The 21,706-nt window shown below is 42.3% G+C and overlaps 2 protein-coding genes across 5 annotated transcripts in view; one reads left to right on the top strand and one right to left on the bottom strand.

Moving 5' to 3' along the window:
- DPP4 (dipeptidyl peptidase 4) overlaps positions 1-7,707 on the top strand; it is a 78,193-nt gene extending 70,486 nt beyond the window's left edge. Inside the window, exons 24-26 of the mRNA XM_019553546.1 lie at positions 5,454-5,526; positions 5,799-5,872; positions 7,051-7,707. Coding sequence (XP_019409091.1) covers positions 5,454-5,526; positions 5,799-5,872; positions 7,051-7,149 — 246 coding nt within the window. The 3' untranslated portion in view covers positions 7,150-7,707. The remainder of the gene's footprint in view (positions 1-5,453; positions 5,527-5,798; positions 5,873-7,050) is intronic.
- Positions 7,708-11,318: 3,611 nt separating this feature from the next.
- The window catches only part of SLC4A10 (solute carrier family 4 member 10), a 337,292-nt gene continuing 326,904 nt past the window's right edge, over positions 11,319-21,706 (bottom strand). For all 4 annotated transcript variants that reach the window (XM_019554513.1, XM_019554512.1, XM_019554511.1 and 1 more), the window contains one exon: positions 11,319-13,594. In XM_019554513.1, the coding sequence (XP_019410058.1) occupies positions 13,528-13,594 (67 nt within the window). In that variant the 3' untranslated portion in view covers positions 11,319-13,527. The remainder of the gene's footprint in view (positions 13,595-21,706) is intronic.

A 21,706-nucleotide genomic window follows, 5' to 3' on the forward strand; every position in this document is an offset into this window, starting at 1 on the left:
AGAAAGTCACTGCTTTGTTTCCTGTCCAGATGTGATGATAAATGTAGAGACTCCATGAATTTTGTCAATTACACGCTTCTTGAAGTTAATGAGAAAGAGGGGGAAAAGGGGGAGAAAACCTATTAGATATGGTGAAAGTTACAATACATTTACAAGACTCGACAACACTGCTCTGGTCACTGTTCAGATAGGATCAAATTCTGAACTGGAACATGTCAGGGACCAGATCCTTGGCCACTACTCTTGTCACCCTAAAGTTACTATAGTTGTGGTGCAGAATAACTGTGGATTCTTCAGGATCGTGGGAAAACAGAGCAAGAACCAACATAATTATTGTAGACCGCTGCACCAAATCCATGATTGTGTGGATTTCTGGAGGGGTAGAAATGTAACCAATCTATCTGTGCTTGCAAGCTCTTTCTAGCTGCCTGAATAACAACTTGGTGGTATAAGGCAGAGCAACCCCAAGATTTCTCTAGTTTTTGCTGAGGAAGGGACCAGACAATAATCATCTTTAGAGTTGGGGGGCAAATAAAATGGCTATAAGACACTATACAGGCTCCTGGAACTCTTATTAATACGGACAGACTCAATGGCAGATGTAGAACCAGCATAGCTTGCAGGAATGGAGGCATGCTGGGCTGCTCCTAAGTTGTAGATTCCAGTTCATGGGACAGAGGGCAGCAATGTTGGGGTGCCTACAAGTACTAGAGACAAACATCAGGTTAGGAAAGATGCAAACACCCACCCTGTACATGTTAAGCTCATGTGCAGGTCACAAGAGACATTTAGGAGATGAGAAGGAGTCCACTGTAGGTGGTGGGGGGGAAAGGAAGTTTGAGAAAAGTGTTTCTCTGACATTATTTTGGGTCTGACTTTTAATAAAGTGGGACAGTTTTAAAATGACCCTTGACTGCATGGTACAAATGGTGAATGGTGCTTACTAGGAGACATGACAAATGTCATGTTAAATATGTAAATGGACTGAAATCTCCTCTGTGGACCTATCACAGTCACGTAGGCTGTGGCAGCTGTAAAGGTTTTAATAACTTAGAGATACGAGGAAAGCAGTGGTGGCTGCTGGACTGTGCCAACCATGACTTACTTTTCATGGCTCATTTATTACAGCAGACATTTCAAGACCCATCATAGACTCTTTGACTGACAAATCTGACTTTTTCCAGCTGTTAGGTCCATCTTTTTTCTTTCTGCTTTTTTCAAGAATGCTCCTTTAAGGAAGTGGGAGAAGTAGCAAATTTGCTAGGTAGCAATGTAAATAGAAGCCACTCTCTTGCTACAGAATGGAACGTTAACACACTGGGTGCACAAAGTCACTCTCCAGCTTCACGGCACAGATGGCACCAGAGGACTGTTTTATCCTTTCACGCCAGGAGTCGGATTTTCTTGGCGCAACATCCATTGCTGGCAATGACCGCGTTGAAACTGCCAGTACCAAAGAGCTAAAGGTTTAAAATGTGTTAGTCAGAGGACTAATTGGGAAGGATGGTGGCTCGATGGAGGAGGGGGGTGGGTAATCACACAGATCAGATTCTCACATTAGTTTTCTTTACTGGTAGAAAAGTCTGACTGCAGTCCTCCTTTCCTGCGCACTCTTAGAACCCCTTCTCTTCACCTGCTAATGTTTTCCTAAGGGTTATTCATGGGGGACTAGTTTTCTTTCAAGAACCGAGTTTCTCACAGCCTTGCTGAACACACTTAGAATTTTTCCCCTCTTAACTTCTTCCTTCAAGGTTTTGCCCCACAAAGACCTTTTTGTCCATGGAGAGCTGGTGAAGACTGCCTTCTGAGCTTAACAACACAACACTGTTCTTAATTCAGTGAGAGTAACTGACTCGATTCAAACTGAGCCCTAGTCTTCTGCACAGTGCTGCAAAGTACTAGCCAGAGTAGGAGGGTCTGAACTCCTCCTGTAATACTCTACACTCATTGTTACCACCTTGGTCTCAGAAATGCTGATGGATCTGAATATTTTTGAAATGTAAGTTTCCATTGATGTTATGAAGAGGATCTGGGGAATGATTTGTTCATGCAGTCCTAGGCAGCTAAGTAGGTGTGATTGGGTATTATTATTATTATTATTATTTTAAGGCGACCTTGAAGTATGAAAATAGGAGCTTGGAAAAAAACTTCAACTGAATATTAATGAAATGTGAACATGTGTTGTCTCCACATAAGTGAAAATAAAACCTGGCCCATTTTTGGTCCTGTAAAGATAGCCAGAGAGACTTTATATAATCAGGAATTTTGTAAAGGTGGCAAACATCTACACATGAGGTTACAATACATCAGAGAGTAAGGGCCAACCAAAGAAAGTACAGATCTTAGGCTGAGAGAATGGGAGGCCTGTCTGTCCTTGGAGGTTTCTGGGACTTGTATCAGAAGAGGAGATGACAAAGAGACCAGACCCTTAAAAGTCAGAGACAGCAGCCGCCCAGAGCACACAAAAGGGACTGTTCAACTTGTGAAAGAGAACACTCTTTTGCAGTTCACTCTGAATTTGATATGCTTTTGGCAAGTGTTTGAAACAGTCATAGATTTGGCAATCTTTTGCTAGCAGATTTGAAATGTTCAGTCCTTAAGAACTGCTGCATCATTAGGTTATGCAAAACAGGGTACAATTTTGTAAATATGCCATCTTGTACTGATTTGACATTTGTTCTATTATCCGAGAATATGCTAAAGGGAGAGAGACCTTCAGTTTCAGCCAAACCTTAACTTGTTTGTTGTGTGCTGATAAAATGTTGACTGCTGTGTGATCTTTACCGAAGCCAGTTAGTGCAAGTGTTCAGCTCTGGGCTACACTGAGCATGACAGGGGCGTTGGGAGAGGTGACTTGTACAATGACTAATAAGAACACGCAAGCATACTAATATACTGGATTTATTTACAGCCAGATGTGTCCAACAGTCTGATCCAGTACATCAATTGTTGCTTTTGGGTGCAACGGCCCACTTAACTTGTTACATTGAAATATCCTTTTTGGAAGCCAGAGGCCAGGGCCTGTACTTTGTACACCTCTCACTGAGATGAGAGGGATTGCTTGGGTGAGAGCAAAGATAGAATATAGTTTAGAACAATCACAAGTATCCATGTTCAAGTGATAATCTATAGGGAATAAATTTGGTTCTTAATGTTTAGGAAATATATACAAGCAAATTTGTCTAATGTGAACATTAAGGTGAAGGAAGCAAAAAAACAAAAAAAAGCAGTGCTTTAGTTGGTCCTAGAGGCCTAGTTTCTCAGATGAATTTCATGCAGAAGTCCTTGCTTATACTTGACTAAATTAGTCTAAGACCTGAAGGTCACAGAGTGAAGTTGAAACTAGTGAACTACTGAAAACTACTGAACAAGTAATGCGTCCCCACCCCCACAATGTTCTCTTTCTCTTCAGCCTCTGATAATATGAAGGTTGGTTTGCCGGAAAAACGCTCTTAGTATGATTAAACTATCAGCTATAAGTAGTTCTCAGTGTGTGTGGAAACTGTGCCACCCAGTGAACGCTTCCTAATTGGTTTCGTCTGTGGATCATTACTTCTCATTTGTTTCTCTCAGAATGTTGCTGCATTAATATTTCTCTTTGCCTTACTATGAGATCATTTTGCCTTACTATGGCCTTTACAACTTTGATATTTGCTAGCTTGTTTCCACTGCATCTTCATGATACCAACTCTTGTTTTCTGCTTTTCAGTGGGTTACTCATTTCTAGACAATGAATTTGATGTTACTTAACCTTTTTTTGTGGTTGCTCATATTTTGATAAATAAAGTTGTAAAGAGCTGTCAAGTTTCACTCAGCTTGGATTTTTGGTTTGTTTGCAATTTACAGCAGGCCCGATTCTTATTTAGAATAATGCTGATTTTACAGCACTCTGATAGTGTAAGGGGAACTTTAAACATAGCTACATGCATTGAGTTGCCCAAGAACAGGAAACTTCAAAGCAAAATCCTGAAGGTAATTGTTTTGGGACAACTGTGTGCAGATAAGCAGCTGTCCTGGGAACAAACTACTCTGCCACAGAAAGAAATTACCATTTAAATCAGCTGAGATATTCTTCCTGTGGCAGGGTAGTTTGTGTCAGTAGCAAGGTTTGCCCAAGCCTAAGAGCCCCATGTGTTAGCATGGTTAAGGCATACCTGTTCCTATAGCCTTGGGAGGGTCCACAGACTATGTCTGATGGGGCTGTGAAAGATGACTGTGATCAATCAGAGGTATGTGAATACCCACACTTAAAATCCAAAGGAATCTGCACTTCCATTTGAAATTTTTAGGGGTCCACAAATGAAAGAAGATGGAAAACCACTGATGAAGATTCAGATGTAAGGGATATAAACCTAATGTTATACAAGAAATCAAATTTGACACCCTACTAAGGAAGAATTAACTCTGGATTCTTTTTTGTTTACATTTATTTTTCTATACTATATGGTAGTTTAATACAGATGTAATCTTATCATGTAACTACATCAAAAAAAGGTAACACAAAAAAAGTTTACAAAGGGATGAGAGACTGATAAAGAAGCTGTGAGTACCGTTAATGGAGGGATATTAGTGCTTAACCTATGCTTTATCTCAGTATGTTGAATTTCTCACCAGGTCTACTTGTTGGTAGTCTCTGTGCATCCTGGAGCATTATCATATTTTCTTTGCTTGTTCAAAGAAATTTTCTTCTCTCCAGTCTGAATTGCCTCTTTACAGCACTTAGTTGCAGTTGCAAGTCTCAGCAGTTATTCTATTCGTAGTTGGCACACTGTCACCAAGCTTTAAATTTGTCGTGATTAATTTTAGTCCCTGCTTTTCACATGTCGAAATTATTCTAATTGCCAAAGTACAGATTACCTTCAGTTTATTTTGATTCAGTATTATTTTCTTGGCGCATGTTTTTGGATGGGGGGAGAGGTCTTTGCTGTTGTTTTTATTCTGGTTTCTTGTACTTTGTAATGTCCCAATTTTTAAATGTCTTAGTCCATCATTTTTGCTTGGAAATGATAAGGATGCTTCACATGGATGTAACCACAATAAATTGTAGTGTTCAGTTGAACAAAGTGCTGCATGCAGTGTCTTTGAGATATAGTAGTATATACTACTGTAGGACACAGAGTTGCCATGGTAATACATGTTTTAACGTTTGCTGGATAGCAATGAATACCCATGGCAAGCCTAACTCTGCAAGCAATCCACATGGCAGCAACGCAGTAGATGGGTATCTCCCTCACTTAACTCTGCTGCATGGGAATACTCAGGTTACTTTGCAGCCATACCCAGCATACAAAACCCAGACAAGAACAGAGCAGCTTGAACCTAATGTAGTGTCCTTGTATCTGAATGTTACTTTGTTTATTTGTATCCAAAGGACCCCTGATTTTTGTTAACTGGAATGAAAGTGAGTTGGTAGCAAGCCATTTATTAAATAATAGCACTTTTTTAAATTTCAGAATTCAACAGTAATGGCCAGAGCTGAAAATTTTAAGCAAGTTGAGTATCTCCTTATTCATGGAACAGCAGATGGTGAGTTGCAGTTAATTAGACATTTTAGTATTACAGACAGGTTTGCAATTCTACTACTGACAAAACAAAAGCATGAAGGGGCAAGGCTGTTACATTTGCATCAATAAAATAATGTGGCTTTCTACAACTAATTTGTCTTCTAGTAAGCAGGGGAGTCTTGGATTCTAAACAGTCCTGTTTGTGTTCTTCTCATTGCTATGTTTTTCCCCAGAGTGATGCAAAAGCAGTTTCTGCTTTTACCTTTCCTTTCCCTTTTTTTTTCTCATTTCCAGATAACGTTCATTTTCAGCAAGCAGCACAGATCTCCAAAGCTCTTGTTGATGCTGAGGTGGATTTCCAGGCAATGGTATGGCTCAGTGCTTATAACAAATGTTGTCAGGGTTACAGTCTCCCTTCATAGCTGCCTGGGAGAGCTGTTATTCTTACTTCTATCATCACAGAAAATGTGTGTGTGTTATAGTGAGACATCAGTAGCAACTTACCCATTAAGCTTGTGTTGATTTGTACTTAAACAAAGACTAAAATGCCATGTTTTGCCTCTGGCGACTGAAGCTGGCCCCCAGAAATGGCACTCTGTTTCTGCAGCAGACAGCTGAGGTCACCATATACTTTTTTTTAGTAACAGACTCGATAATTTGTGCATAAAAAATATTTTCAAATGCAACTTTTTTAAATGTTCACTGATTTTTCCTTCCTTTTCTCTATCTAAATGAGAACCCAGTGTATGCATGTGAAACTCCAGTTTTCACTTAGACTCTGATAACATCTCATTCTTAAGCCTGTAGTGAAAATTTGGTTTTGTGGACATTAGAGTCTTTTTCTTTGTTTGGGATAACCTAGCTGAGCAATGCCAAAATTAGGTGACAGCTCTCTTCATATTCACCATCTACTTCCTTCTGCTGATACTGCATATGGCAGCCTCAGGTTCTCTCTCTCCTATTCTGTCCTAGCAGTTGGTAAATGATGTTTAAGGAGACAGGTGGAAGGAGAATTGAAGCCCACGCTGTTGTTGTCAGTTACAGAAGTATCTTCTCGTTCACAGACGCACAGTGGAGGCTTGACAGGTTGAACAGGATTTGAAGGGAAAATCCAGTTCTGAAGTCTTCCAGGAAAGGAAGAAGGGTTTTTGTGAGGCTGTTTTTGTCATCTAGGCTGCACAGAGAGGTTTTACAAGAAGCAGTGCTATCAAAATTGGTACTAAAACTTGGGAAATTTCCCCTTTAACTCAGAGTTAAAGCTGATAGACTACATGGCTGACCGACAACCCACACAGAGCAAGGAAACAGGCAGTGAAATATCTTCATTCCCTCTTCCTTACACTCCTTAAGTCCCTTAGTAACCCAGACTGCCCCCATCATGTCTCCAGCCTCATTCTGAATCACCCCTGATCAGCCTTAAACCATAATGTTTACTGGTTGCATATTTTTAATTGATAGATTCTATAGAAATACTTAATATAAATATCAGTTACACTTTTTTACTATGGAGCAAGTTAAAATATTATTTGTATTTTCTTTTCCACAGTGGTATACGGACAAAGACCATGGCATTGATGGTCAGGCGCACAAACATATCTACACCCATATGAGCTATTTCATAAAGCAGTGTTTCTCATCGTCTTAGCACCAACGTACATTTCACATTATATCAGGATTGATCAAGTTGTTAATAGCAATTTGTCCAGCTGATTCTCCTTCCATAAACTTGCACTGAGCCACTATAACTTTATGAACATCTGAATGAAGAAATTAAAGGTTTGTTAAATCCTTGTAGCCTGTCTACACACAATGAAATGTTAATTTTTATGACAACCTCTGTTGCCAAGCAACCATTGCATTTTTTTTTTATTGAAATGTGTTTAAATCAGGTTTTTATCTGCACCAAAATGTTTACATGTCCTTTGCCAATTTTTTAAAGTGTGGTACTTGAATTGATACCTTGTCATACTTACTGCTTCCAGTCTGAGATGGAAAGATGCATGGTCCCTTTCACTGATTGGTGATACTGATTTTGACCGTGGATAATTTATCATGGATATGTTTTTAAATAGAGTAACTAGCTGAACAGGGGCTGGGAAGTTCAGAAGGCTAAAGCAGACATTTTATTTAAGTTTTCTGAAATCTGATTGCTTTTACAAAGAACCTAGATTAAATTTTCAATAAAACCTTTTTGCAAAAATTATCTTATGCTTGACCATCTCTGCTAAAACCATTCATAGGGATGTAGTAATGTTAGTATTCCATTCATTGCAGAGAATCCTTTTGGATTTTTTTCCAGACCAATCCTTTCTATGAGTTGATATGACATATATACTGTAATACAGATACATGCATGTGTGTGACTATTCCTAAATATCTTGTGACCCTTTAACAAAAATTATGGAAAGTAATTTTAGCAAAGGTCTTGAGTAATACCTGCCAGAGAACATGGGGGCTGAATTTTGCTAATACCTAAAGGCGAGCAATACTATCAAATTTACTAGTTACTTAATAAAACAGAGCCTTATTGACTTTAATAGAATCTGCTTTAGTAAAATCTGAGCAAGGATCTCTGGTCATTTCATTAATTAAGGGCTAAGCTAGCTGCTCTTGTTCTGCCGTAAATGACACATACACAGGTAGTTACTGTACAACTATTGGGCAGTAAAACCCTTATGTCCTTTACCAATTTATCTCAGATTTATTAGTAGAGGTTCACTTGGGAATCTCCACACTGCTAAAATACACTTCAGCTCTAAACTGTTTGTTTCCTTAATTTCCCAGAGTGCTTTTTTTTGGTAAACATAAGTAGAAAAGGAAGCATTTCTTTTAAAGGCAGCACAGCAACATTTGGGGTACCAAAGTCTGTCCTATATGATATGCATAGTCATCTTCCTATCTATCTAAAATAACAACAACAAAAAATCATGTTTAGTTATATAATATTCTAGTGAAATATTACCTCCTTTTATAGCAGCATTAGCCTTTAGTAGTATCATATCATGTTGTACATTGGTTCTGTACTACATTTAGTGCATTGACAACTAACACACTTATTATGAACCTACTGTGTCCATAGAGAGTTTTTGTAACAGTAAATGTGAATGCAGAAGTAGCAGTATAGTCAGATGATAATGTTTGCCTGCTTTAACTTTTGTCTTCATTCATGGACATGTACAAGAAGAAAAAGATCAAATTCTGGTACAAAATAAGGATAAAACTTTCACAAACACTTTGAAAATTGTATAAGCAACTCAGCCTTGTGTCAAAATAACCAGTCTTCTGTGAAACAGGGAGAAGGTTGCATGCATTATAGTGCTGGCTTTAGGTTCAAGTTTTTGTTCAAGATCAAATTTTCCTAACATACCATTGAGAACTTTGGTAAAATGTGCTATAGAAATACAAAGTATCTTTTTTTTTTCCTAAGAGGTGCATAATATCAACCAAGCTACCAATACTACAGCATTAGAAAATAGTCTTTTTTTTACAACCCCTCTGCTACCCTCAAAACCTTGACTTCTCACAAGTGAGAATAAGGTAAGTAAGAACATAAGAACTGCCGTATTGGTCCATCTAGTCCAGTATCCTGTCTTTGAGAGGAATGGATATTTTCGAGCAGTGGCTGACATTTTTTGGCAGATGTGCCACAAATTAGCCCCACATCCTTCCCAATTGCCACTCCAATCCCCTTACCTTCCCAGATTTGCTGCTCTGCTTTCTGCTCCTGGCCCTGTACTCCCTGCCCAATGTATTACTTTGCTTTCTGCTTTCTCCCCTACCTGCCACTGTGCTGCCTGTCCCTTCTCTATCTGCTGCATGCCACATGCAAAGACTGTCCATGCCACTTGTAGCAAACCTGCTTTAGAGGGCAAGCATTAAACCAGGTATATCTAGGTGATCTATACTTTCCCTGGCATCCACCATTACTGGTTTTGAGATGCCAGATGATACAAAGACAGTCAACCTATAGAAGTGATAGCAAAATCCAGGACTTTTCTTCCCTGATGGATGGATCAGCGCAGTAAGTATTTTTTTTTAAGTGACAAGTAATAAGTCAACTGTGGAACTCTATTGTGTATAAAACAAATTTCTCATACATAATAAATATTAGAGCTCCATTAGGAATCTCTTGGTATTTCTTGATCAATGATCATTGATATCAAAAGAAGAAATGCCTTTTTAAAAAGGAAACTTTAGAACCTTATATTGTGGTTTACATTCCTTTAATAGGAACAACATGTAGTATCCTCCACATTTTGCCTACTTTAACTATTTTCGTATCTGATGAAAAAGTTCTATGAGCTCTAGATATGCCGATCTCTTTTGTTTTCTTTTATCTGTGAAGCAGAACAAAGCATTATGTTAATTATCTTAAATTATATTTGCTTTATCTGACAAGTTACTAATAGGAGTTGGCTGAAAACTTATTTGAAGTGTAAAGCTGCAGTATTAATGGTATAAAAAAGGTCTTATATTTTTATATCCTGTAGGCATATACTGCCCTGCATTCTCCTCCTGTATTATATACTTAGTGCCAGTCTGTTGCAAAGAACTCAGAAAGACCACAACAAGCCAGATTGGTAAGACAGGTGAGCATGGAGATCCTTCTGGAGAGAGGAAACATAAGGAGTGGGTTTCATCGTAGAGCAGAGTGAAACCTGAGGTGTGGCTTAGCTAAGTTGAGGCACCAGAAAAGAGTTGGATGCTACATGGAACTCGTGTTGTTTCCAGCACAGAACTCTGAAACACCAAGCGTCACTCTGGATAAGGCATTCCACCTGCCCCTGTGGAGTAAGGTCAGAGTCTCCAGACTCCAGGCCTGCTATCATCAATAGGTTTAGCATTAGCATCACTGCCTGAGCCAGTCCAGGCAATGTTATAAAAAGGAAGAATTCAACCTACTGAATAAAGGAAAGTACTTGCTAAGAGCTCCAGACCTAATTATGTGTCTAATTTTATCTGCAGTCAGTCACTGTATACTGGGTCTTTGCCAGCAGAGACTGGAGCACCACAGAAGCAGCCTACAGTAAAGCTTGGCCAGTGACCATAATACAAATAAGCTGTGTGCGTGAGAGTATATACAACAGAATCTGAACAGCATGCAGTGCTAAGCTGGTTTTCAAGTGTGTAGTATTCACTAAACAGCATGGAAGGGGAGGATGGAAAGAGCAGTTGCTCCACAGGACTACAGTGCTCCTTCCTGTACCTCAGTGAGGCACATAGCAGAGATTAGGAGCAGGCTGAGCTTGTTAAATACCCTACTGTATGTAACCAACAGAGGACATGGGAATTAATATATACCAGGCCTATCTGGCATAGATTATCTCAATGAAGAGCAAGTCAGGGGAGTGGGAACAAGACTGATTGTGAAGAACAACCTGATTTCTGGTTCGCTTCTGGGACAAAACAGTTTTGAAGCCCTGACACCTCCCCCACCCGGATAAAAGACAAGTTTAACACTTAGACGCAAACTAATCCCGACGCGGAACAGAAAGCACAGCAAATGACTTGTGACCAAGCACAGGTAGCCAGCACACCCAGAGTGTTGATACTGTCATGGAATTCTACCTGAACATAGAGGTCCTCCTTCACAGAACAGCTGGCAGAATCAGGACATAAATTTGTCAAATTATTCATTACAAATGTGCACTAATCTCAGATCTTCAGACTCTGAGAACAAGTGAAACATTTCCAACTATCTACCTGATGCACTCTTTCAAACATATAACGCAAGGCAGACATTGTAGCATGTGCATTCACATCCTACTGAACAGACATTTGATCCATGTCTTGTAAAAATGAAAAATGAAGAACAGTTAGGATAAATATTTATTTTCACATAACATCTCTTATTTGTGAAAAACACAATAGTCTATTCACATGTTCACATTACTTAAACTTTTATAATAAATTACATCCATGAAATTTGGTAATTTTGACCAGGAATACGAAATTAGAAGTAAATATATAACACTACATTTGCATTATATTGTGTGTGGTTTCAAAATGTTGAGATTAACATTGAAGTAGCTTTAAAATCCACACAAGAACTGAATGACTGTAAAAAAATATTCAAATACTGAACAGAAGTACAGAATGCCATTGAATACACTGATTTCTTAATATCCTAAGAGTTGGTCATGTGAAACTTCAAATACATTTTGATCATCTGTAACAGAAAGTCAGCAACATATTAAAACACCAGCAGGCTGCTTCCAGGGACAAACTGGTATTATACTTCTATTCTAATTTCAAAACAATTGGAATGTTACAATGTATCAAGTACACAAAACCAAAGCATTTATACCTTAATGCATCTGTATTTATTCATAAATTTATAAATACAAACAATAGTTTTAGTAAATGTAAATCCTTCTTTGCATCCATTAAATATAATTTCCATAAAAATGACCTTTAAAGGGCTTTAATAATACTCAGTAGAGTTTAAAACAGTGAGCCTATTTATTTGCAAAAGAATGCAGTTACAGTCTTTTCTGCAGTGGCTGAATTAGTAAAAACAGTTAAAAGGAATGTTTTAATGTGTTGACCACATTGGCTATGAAAAAATCATTCCTGTCAGCTCCAGGAAGAGATTAATGGAACAACTAAGAAACCTTAAAGCCCTGTAAATTAATTACTGTAGAGACTGCAAAACTATTGCCTCATTCCTAGGACTTAGAATTCCTTAATCATTTTAAAATTTGTTTTAAAAAAATAAAAAAGTAAAAATAGTGACTTCTGAATAATGCTTTGAAAGCCTGATCTTGCAGTCCTTGTTTACACAGAAATTTGGCTTGAGTAAGAATCGGGTCCATAACAAAATCTGTTTGGTATGTACTGGAAAGACTTATTTGTAATGGCTTTAAGCCATGTCTTAATTTGCAATGTTGAGCTTTATTTTTAATCAACATGCATTTAATGGAAGAGTGAAAACTGCCTGTAACAAAAATAACAGGAGGACACCTCTAAGTCTCTAATACATTATTCATCTCTAGAGTAGAGAAATGCATGATTGCTAGTAGAAGAATAAATATGCAATTTAATGTGTAATTTTGTGGGTGGTATATTAGGTTGTAAACTAGAAATAACTGATCACCACTGGGAGGGTCAAAAACTGCATATTTCTGGTAAAGCTTTATATCTACAAAACTCCCACTAATATAAAATAATGGGTTCATTAACATTATACTGCAGGTTTGACCTACCATAGCAACATTTAATACAGTACATTATTGGATATTGTAATCACAGCTTGCATTTTTAGCAAATACTGTATAAATATTTCACATCAACAGATGTGATTTTTCAAACAAGGTGCAAGAACATATATATAGGATATGACTTTGTGGTTCCAGTTATGTAAAAAATTGAATATTAAATAGTCAGTTTTAAATCAAGGAAACTGCACAAATATAGGATGTGATCCTGCAATCCTCATTCACATGAGTAATCCTTGTTTTCACTGGGACAACTCGCATGGGTAAGGAGTATCCTAATTCACGGTTGCAGGGTCAGGCCAGTTATTATTTTAAAAATATCTTTACAGTTGGTTCTTACTTGTTAATTTGGGTCGTCTTAAATTATTAGAGCTAATTTGTAAAAAAAAAAAAAAAAAAGAAAAAACTGAGTCTCTGTTTCAAGTTAGTCTTGAATGAAATTAGATATTCAGGATTTGCACACAGGTAAAGTAGTAAAATACAGTACAAGCCTACTAGCAATTAAATAAAATTTGCAAGAAACTTTGCTTACTAAATTGATGGCATGAAATCCATACTGCTTAAATGTCCAATACCCAGCAAGTAAAGTGAAGATTTTGGAAATGGCTACAGTAGATTTTTTTTACACAGATATTTGACTGTGTAGACATTTAGACAACCATGAAATGAAACAAATATTGCACTACTTACATTACCTGTGCTAGTCTGGGATGAAAGACAAAATTTACAATGCATGGTCAAATCAGTTATATCAATGATTGTGGCACTCCTTTCATTCATTTTGTAAAAATAAGTTGAAGAACAAGTCATAGACAAGTCTCCCGGTCAACACCTTTCCCTGAGTCAGCTTTCTTCTCTCTTCTGATTTCAGCACTAAAAGGAAAATAAAGAGTACCTATTAAAATAGTGCTATTATGCTTGCTAGTGTTTTAGCTGAAAAAAACAGCACTGATTCTGTTTGTATTTACTTTTCATGCTGCATGGCACAAACTGGGAAGCAAGAGTGAAAATTGCTGTGTTGAATGGCACAGAAGACATCACCAGCATTTTAGTAAATAAGAGAATAAACTGAAAATGCACAGACATACACATCAGCAAGCATGCAAGCAAAGACTGATCCAAGTTTGTTGGCAAATAGAACTGTTAATGTTTATTTAAAACAATGATAATGGTGCAGTTTTGAGACAATACCAGTATTTTGTAAAATGGCACAAACAAGAAGTCACAGTAATTCTTTGCTACAAAGGGCAGCAGTCTCCGTCATCAGTCTACATCTATGAGAAATCCTACCTGATGAGAAGGTATACTGTGAAGCTAATTTATAATTATTCCATGCATAGGGACCTACTGAAATTGCGAGTTCATGAAATTCATTAAATTCAGCATTGCCCACAAAAGCAGGCAATGCCTCTGTGGGCTGCCTCAGTTAGTCAGAGGTGTTGGGGAGAGGCCACCATTTTCCACTTGTGAAATAGCTGCCAAACTCCACATTCTGCCTGCAAAACTGGGGGGGAGCTCCCTCAAATTTGATAGGTCCCTATCCATGCGTACCTCTCATATCTTCCTATCTTCAGGAAGAAACCCAGTTTCAAGACTATTTTTTTTTAGTTCAAGTCTCTGATTAAGCACATACTTGAAAAGGTTTTTAAACGGTATATCCCAGCCATGCACAAGTTGGATTTTGGCAAAACAGTAACAAGAACAACCTTTCACAGCTTGGACTCAAATTCTGGCATTATTTTACTAGAAAATAGAGATGATTTGCCTTGAGAAAGCAGTATGCAATATTTGGAAGCTTATATTCTTCTCTCTGCCAAGAGTCCTGTTTTTATGAACACTTGCACCAGAAAAAGTCACATTATATACAAAGAGAATTGCTGTGGACCTTAGTTGCATTAGCAGAAACTTGAAGCTGTTTCCGAAGTGCAGGTGATTCAAATACACCTTCAACCTGGCCTGGCAACCCAATTCATGGTATATATTTCTAGAATACCAACCTGCAAAGTACATGTAATGTACTGAGCTCCATGGGAACAATCCCCTAATGGAATGAAACAGGCAGTTTAAAATTACAAAAAGGTGAGACTGTTTTTCAAAGGAACCTCCAAAATTGTTTCTCTAAAATTTGAGTGCATAACCATTTGGACACAATTGCATAGATTTCCTTATACAAACAGCTCTTTAAGGATAAAGTTAATCCCGGACAGTATCTATCCCTGTAGCTTCTGGAAACATCCAGAAGGTACTAATTGCAGCTAGGAATTGGTCACCCTGTTTAGAATAGGGTGTTTACCTGTTTGCCTCATTACCTCACAGTAATGTCTATATGGGGAAATAAGTGCACAATAAGTGAGGGTATGCATGTATAGCCGACTACCTGCTTTTCACTAACTTTGAAGCGAATGCTTAGGGCTAACTCCTGTTTCACCCACTAGGCATTTAAAGCATGGCTGCTGGCAAGGTCCTAGTATACACTAGCAGAATCAGGGAGGCATCCTACATTACCCATGTAAGTAAATATTTCTCCAGTACTTTCAGTGGATCACAAGCATACAGGCTTGCGCCCCTGCAGATGACTATTTTGCCCATACATTTCAGTGGGCAGCACTTAAGGTGGAGTTATGTTACACTTCGCCCATACAAAACTGTGGAATGTTAAACAGTGTTCACAGCTGGAACGCGCTGTGAGCAGTCGTGTGTTGAGCGAAGATTGGCTCTTGCGTGCATAGCTCCGTCTTGCCACTAGAGGGCTGGCGAACAGGGGCACAGCCAGGAGCTAGGGAACCTGGGCTCAAACCCTGCTCTAGTTTGGGGGCAGAGGGGAGCTGAGAGTGGTGCATCCTGGGTTGTTGGAGGACTGCAAATTGCTTGTTTTATCCCTGGAGCAGGCTGAAGTTACCCTAAAACAAGCTAAGTAGCACAGCCCAGCATTAACCCTTGCCTGACATGACATAACTTTCAGATGCTCAAAGGTCACTTACTTTGCACAAGTCAGCAAGCTTTAATGTGCAGACACTCACATTTTAAGTGTCCTTAATTAAATGGCCAATACCCAGCAAGTAAAGTGAAGATTTCTGCAGTGGCTACAGTAGATTTTTTTCACAGATATTTGACTGTGCAGACATTTAGACAACCGTGAAATGAAACAAATATTGCACTACTTACTTAACCTGCGCTAGTCTGGGATGAAAGACAAAATTTACAATGCATGGTCAAATCAGTTATATTAATGACTGGCACTCCTTTCATTCATTTTATAAAAATAAATTGAAATGGCCAAGAACAACACCCCCCCAGGTCATCATTGCAGCCTGCGTACATCCCCACAATAGCTGGGATTCCTTTCAATCATTTTGTAAAAATAAATCTGGTTTTCAACCTTTTTTCATTTGGAGACCCCTAAAAATTTTTGAATGGAGGTGCAGACCCCTTTGAATTTTAAGTGTGGACATTCACATACTTTTTATTGATCATGGTTATCTTTCATGGATCCCTTACACATAGCCTGTAGACCCCCCCAGGGGTCTGCATACCAGAGGTTGAAAACCACTGATATATGTGTAATGTGTAACTTCACCCTTAGATGCCTCCAGAACTAGATCATTGTGCCTGAGATTTGTGGTTTCCCAATTGCTCCAATGGGAAATTTTATCTCGTGTCAAGATTCTGCGTGCTCAGATTCCAACTTCCTATTGAATGCCTGAGCCATATGCATCTTAGTGGTGGGGAGGGGAGTAGTTTTTGGTTTTTTGTCCAGGCAGCTAGACATCTACATGGCAGCAAAATGATCCTCCTCCATAAGTGGCTAGAGTACTTGCTCAGGATTTATGTTTTAGGCCTTCCTCAGTCAATGGTAGAGGGCAGAAATAAGGAGCCCTCCTTTCCAAGACTGTGTTCCTCTCATTTAACCACACTCCCTCTGGCTTACCCTCCTTGTGGCCCTACCTATCTTTACCCCTTCAACAGGACCAAAAGGATGCCCTTGGTAATGCTTACCCCAAGGCCTCCCACCACCACCACCACAAAAAAAGGGGGGGGGGGCAGGGCAGAACCCACTATCTCAAGCTTCAGGTACAATTATACTGGTTGCCTGGGGAATTACTGCAGAATAGCCAGTATGTTGTCAATTCACACTTTAGCTCACTGGGCATGTCTACACACACATTTAGCCATGACTAGATTTACTGCACAGGAAGCAATTTTGGCTAGGTGTTTACATGGGCAGGGACCTGGCAGAAAATTTGCTGCCAGGTGCCTTCAGCCTTGCCACGTGCCCCTGTGGCCACCAGAGGGAGCTTCAGGGTCCAGCCCCAGCTGCCAGCACCTGGCAGCCATCTTTAAAACCCAGCCCCACCCTGTGCTCTCTGGGCAGCCAGTTCGTGTGCACAGAGGAACAGTGTGGCATGCACAGAAGAAAGCATGTGGCAGCTGTATTTGCACCCCTTCTGCTTGCCTGCATTACAGTTACCCCAGCCCCTGGCTCTGGAAGCGAGGAACAGGGTCCCCCGATCCTGCTAGCCACCTGAGTTGTCCTGGTGGTCCCCCATGCCAACTGTTGCCTGGCCCATGGCCATTTCACCCCAGCCAGCTCCCTCACATGCAGCAACACCTGCCCACCCAGGGGCCACAATGCTGATGAGAGGCTCCAGGAGGCCACCACCAGAGCTGCCATTGCCCTCCTGGGCCTCCAGCCCCACTGCTTCTGGGCCCACCATGCCAGCCAGCACTGGTGGCAGCACCTGGGGCAGCAGAACTAGGATGATGAGCAGTGGATCAATGGCTTTTGGATTACCCAGGCCACCTTCACAGACCTGCTTCACTAGCTCTGGCCCTGCCTGGAGTGCCAGGATACTAGAATGTGCCTGCCCCTCTCCACTGACACCTGCCTGGCCTGGCACTGCTCAAGCTGGCCACACTTGCCAGCCTGCAGTAGGTGGGGCAGTTGTTTCGCATAGGCAAGGCCATCGCCAAGAAGGCTGTCCTGGAGGTGTGCAGTGCCATCCAAGACGTACTGGCAGACACTGTCGTCCCTGTCCATGACCCCCAAGAAGCAGTTGCAGTGTATTGGGGCCCTAGATGGTACCCACATCCCAATGACCTGCCTGCCCCATGGAGACCACCCCTGTTATAGCTGCAGGGGATTCCACTCTGTGGTCCTGCAAGCCATCGCAGACCACTAAAGGATATTCACATATGTCAGTGCCAGCTGGCCACTTTAATTGGGCCTGGTCCACTGTGCCTTTGGCCGCCTTAATTAGCTGCTGGCACTCCATCACTGCCCACCTTGAAATGGCCAAAAACAACCTACCCCAGGTCATCATTGCAGCCTGTGTACTACAAAATATCTGCAAGGCCTGGGGAGAGGTGTTCCATGAGGCCTGGGCAGAAGAGGCATGGTGTGCAGAGGCAGCCTGGCAGTAGAAGCATGAGCTGCGGCAGCAGCAGATCCCCCCTAGTGAGGCCCCACACCTGCCACTGGAGGGCAGGGTCTCAGATGTGGGAGGCTCTGGTGGACCACCTTCTGGTGCACCCCTTTTAGCCCTCCTGCTACACCACTGCTGGCCCCACCACAGACCTCCTACTCCCTGCCCACCCTCAGCACTACACATGCCAGGCCTCTTGATCCAAACAAGAAATCTTTATTCCTATCACAGTATCCTATTCCCTCCCATCATCCCCACTCAGCACAGAGCTTCTTCCCTTCTCCCTCTCTAACTCTTACAGCCCCACTCCCTCACCACTACACAGAGCCCCTTTACCACCCTCCCCACCTACTTACAATAAAAAACCCTCTTAGTTTCAACACTATTTACAAGAGTCTAGGTTTTTGTGTCCCAGAGTGGGGGACCGTGGGATGGAAGCACCTAGGGGGCAGAGCCTGGGGCCAGGCAGACAATACCCTGGCCTCAGGCTGTGCCCTTGTGGGTCCAGGGTCCATGGCAGCCACAGAAACCATGCCAGGGGCCTACTGGAGGGTGGCAGGTGTCTGTCAGGGGGCCTGTGGGGCTAGGGCTGAGGGTTGGGCACTGGCCGGCATGCACAAGACCGCCAGGCTCAGGATGGTGTCCAGGGTCTGGCAGTCATTGTCCTTGGCCTCCACCAGGCTGGTGGCCCACTGGGTTCTGGGCACAGGCACCCTGCCTGCCCCACCCCCTTCCCAGGACAGGCTAGGCTGCTGGCAGCACCTGCTGCTGTGGCTCCAGACCCCATTCTCCACCTCACCCCACAGGCCACCCAGCCCACAGTGCCTGGGATTGGGGTGCATGAGGCTCCCAGATGATGGGGATGAAAAGCTGGTTGTGCCACCACCCTCCCTGTAGGAGGTGCCCTGGGGCTGCCCCCTGGCCCTCTGCTGTGCTGCCCCAAGCATGCCACTGCTGTGCATGCCCTGGCTGGTGTGCAATGAGCTGTTTGTGCAGGCTGAGGGGTGCCCAACCCACTATGCCCTCCTGCTGCTGATCCTCATGGTACCTCAGGAGAACCTGTGCACCTGGTACAAGACCACGAGCTACAACAGTGTGGGGGGAAGCCTGGACTGCTCCGCTACCTCCTTTGCCACCTGGAGGGTTACCTGTGGTAGTGCTACACATTCCTGCCCCACCTCCACTGCTGAGGAAGACATTGCCACTGGCATTGGTGTGAGAGGCCCCTGGCTGTCTAGCTGTTGGGGCACACGCTGCACAATAAAGTTTTTCACTGTGTCCCTCCTCTCTGTGTGCTGTAGTGGGGAACCCAGGGCCAGGGGAATGCCAGTGGGCCAGGTAGGGAGAAGGGGCTAGGGCCAGGGGCAGGGATGGGGAAGGGCCCTTCTGCCAATGTACGGCTTACCATGTGTCATGGCAGTGAAGCTGGTGACTTGATGCAGTTCTCCCCGTTAGTGATGGCATCCAGCTATGCCCAGTGTCCTTAGCCTGCAGTGTGCAGCACACTGGTGCCTGGCCTGGGGCCTCCCCCAAAAAGGAGCTGGCACAGCTGACAGCCAGCAGTGTCATAGCCAGACATTTCTTGTGGCAAGGTCTGGAGCTATGCAGTGGGTAAGGCAGCCACTGGCCAGGGCTCCCCAAGCTGCCAGTGGATTAAGCAGCAGAGGAGCTGGTCAGGAAGCTGAACACCTGAGAGTCCCTCCTCTGGTGATGTGTCACCTGAGGGGTCAGGACAGGGTGGGGGCTCAGGGGCCCATGCTGGTATAAATTGCATGGCTGCAGCCTATGTCCTAGGGTGCCAAAATACAGGTTAGCTGTCACATAAAGGGCATGGTCTTGCATGTACAACTGGACTGACAATTGTGGTTGGTCATAGTCACCCACTGTGCCTGCAATGCCTTGATCTTGATGTGGCATTTCCATGCCAACTGGGAGTACCCTTGCTCCCGCATCCCACCTGACAGGGCCTCATAAATGTGAGCATTAAACATCCACCCCACTTAAACTGCCTCTGCACCTCCATGTTGCCCCAGAACACCATGAGGTCATCAACCTCCTCCTGGCTCCAGCTGGGGCCCTGGGTGGATGGCATGGGTGTGCGCATGCAGGCGAGGATGGACCTGGACAGGGAGGATCAGGAGGACATGGTGGGTCCTGCACCAGCTCTCTGAACCTCTGGGAGGTTGTCATGCTGTTGCTGGCTCTGGGCAGCTGCCAGCAGTACCCAGCACAGGTGCATGGCACAGGACTGGGAGACACGTGGCTAAGGTTATGCCCCACAGCACTTGTAGTCACAGAGCAGTCTGCTGGGGGTGTGCAGCATGGAGGTGGTGCTGGCCCTGCTGCACTGAGCTGGCCACAGGTGGCCCTGGGGGCTGGCAGGCCTGACCAGAGGCTGCAGCCACAGGCTCAGCAGCACTGCTGGGGTGGTGGGAGGCAGGCATAGTAGGGCTGTGGCCTGCCCAGAAGACGTATACAACATGCAGTGCCCTCAGGCTTCTGTGCTGTGTGCCCCAGGACAGATTATGGCGGCTGGCTTTTATAGCCTGCAAACAGGGGCTGCCAGTGATGGAACCCAGCCCTGGAGCAGGACAGGCTCCCAGCCAGGAGCACTGTGGCTGGCCATAGTGGCTGGGCAGACCCAGCAGCAAGCTTGCTGCCTGGTCATGTCTACACATGCGTTACTGAGCAGAAACTAATCACACTTAAATTTGCTACCTGCATTTGGGTATTTGTGGGTAGCAAATTTAAGCACAGTTAAGGGAATTTACTGTAAAGTAAGCGTGCACACATGTAGATGCTCATGCTTATTGTGCAGTAAATTAAGCAACTGCGCAGTAACACATCTGGTGTTGATGCATCTACTGTATGCTAATCTCCCTGTGCAGACAAGTCAATAGAAATAGTGCCAATGATGCATCTCATCTAACAGCTAATATTAAGACTGGATTTTAGCTCCTCAATAAATTGCTTACAAGAAAAGGTCTCCTTTACTAAGTTCTTCGGTGTGATAAAATCCTAGGATCAATTAGGTGGGTAGTTTTAGCAGAAGGAAGTGTTGGTATCATCATATGAGCCACTGATTACTTCATTTAGAATAGTGTATACAGTTCTGGTCATCTAGTTCTGAAAAAAATGTATTAAAAATGAAAACAGATGGAGAGAAGGGTAACTAGGATGATGAAGGAGACTCTATGACCAGAAAGAAGAGATTCGTTTAGCCATAAAAAGTGAAGGCTTTAGAGAGGATGATTCAGGAATTAAGTACCTAGAAGGATAAAGAAATCAAGTAGATACCAGCTGGCCATGAATAAGTTTAAACAGGACATTAGGTTTTGCCTTTCAGGGTTAAAGTTTGGAACAGCCTTCCAAATACGGTAGTAAGACAAGGAATCTAAGCAGTTTCAAGATGAATCTTGATAAATTCATGGCAGAAACAGGTGTATAGAAACTGGACATATCCATAGGGCAGGATCTCCCAAAATTTTGATTTGGGGCCAGACTTTTTCTGGACTATAATTGGCAGTGCACTTTTCTGAATTTCACAGTATCCCAGTTGACA

Source organism: Crocodylus porosus, unplaced genomic scaffold (assembly GCF_001723895.1).
Source record: "Crocodylus porosus isolate Cpor-Errol unplaced genomic scaffold, CroPor_comp1, whole genome shotgun sequence".
In the NCBI taxonomy this organism is placed as follows: Eukaryota; Metazoa; Chordata; order Crocodylia; family Crocodylidae; genus Crocodylus; species Crocodylus porosus.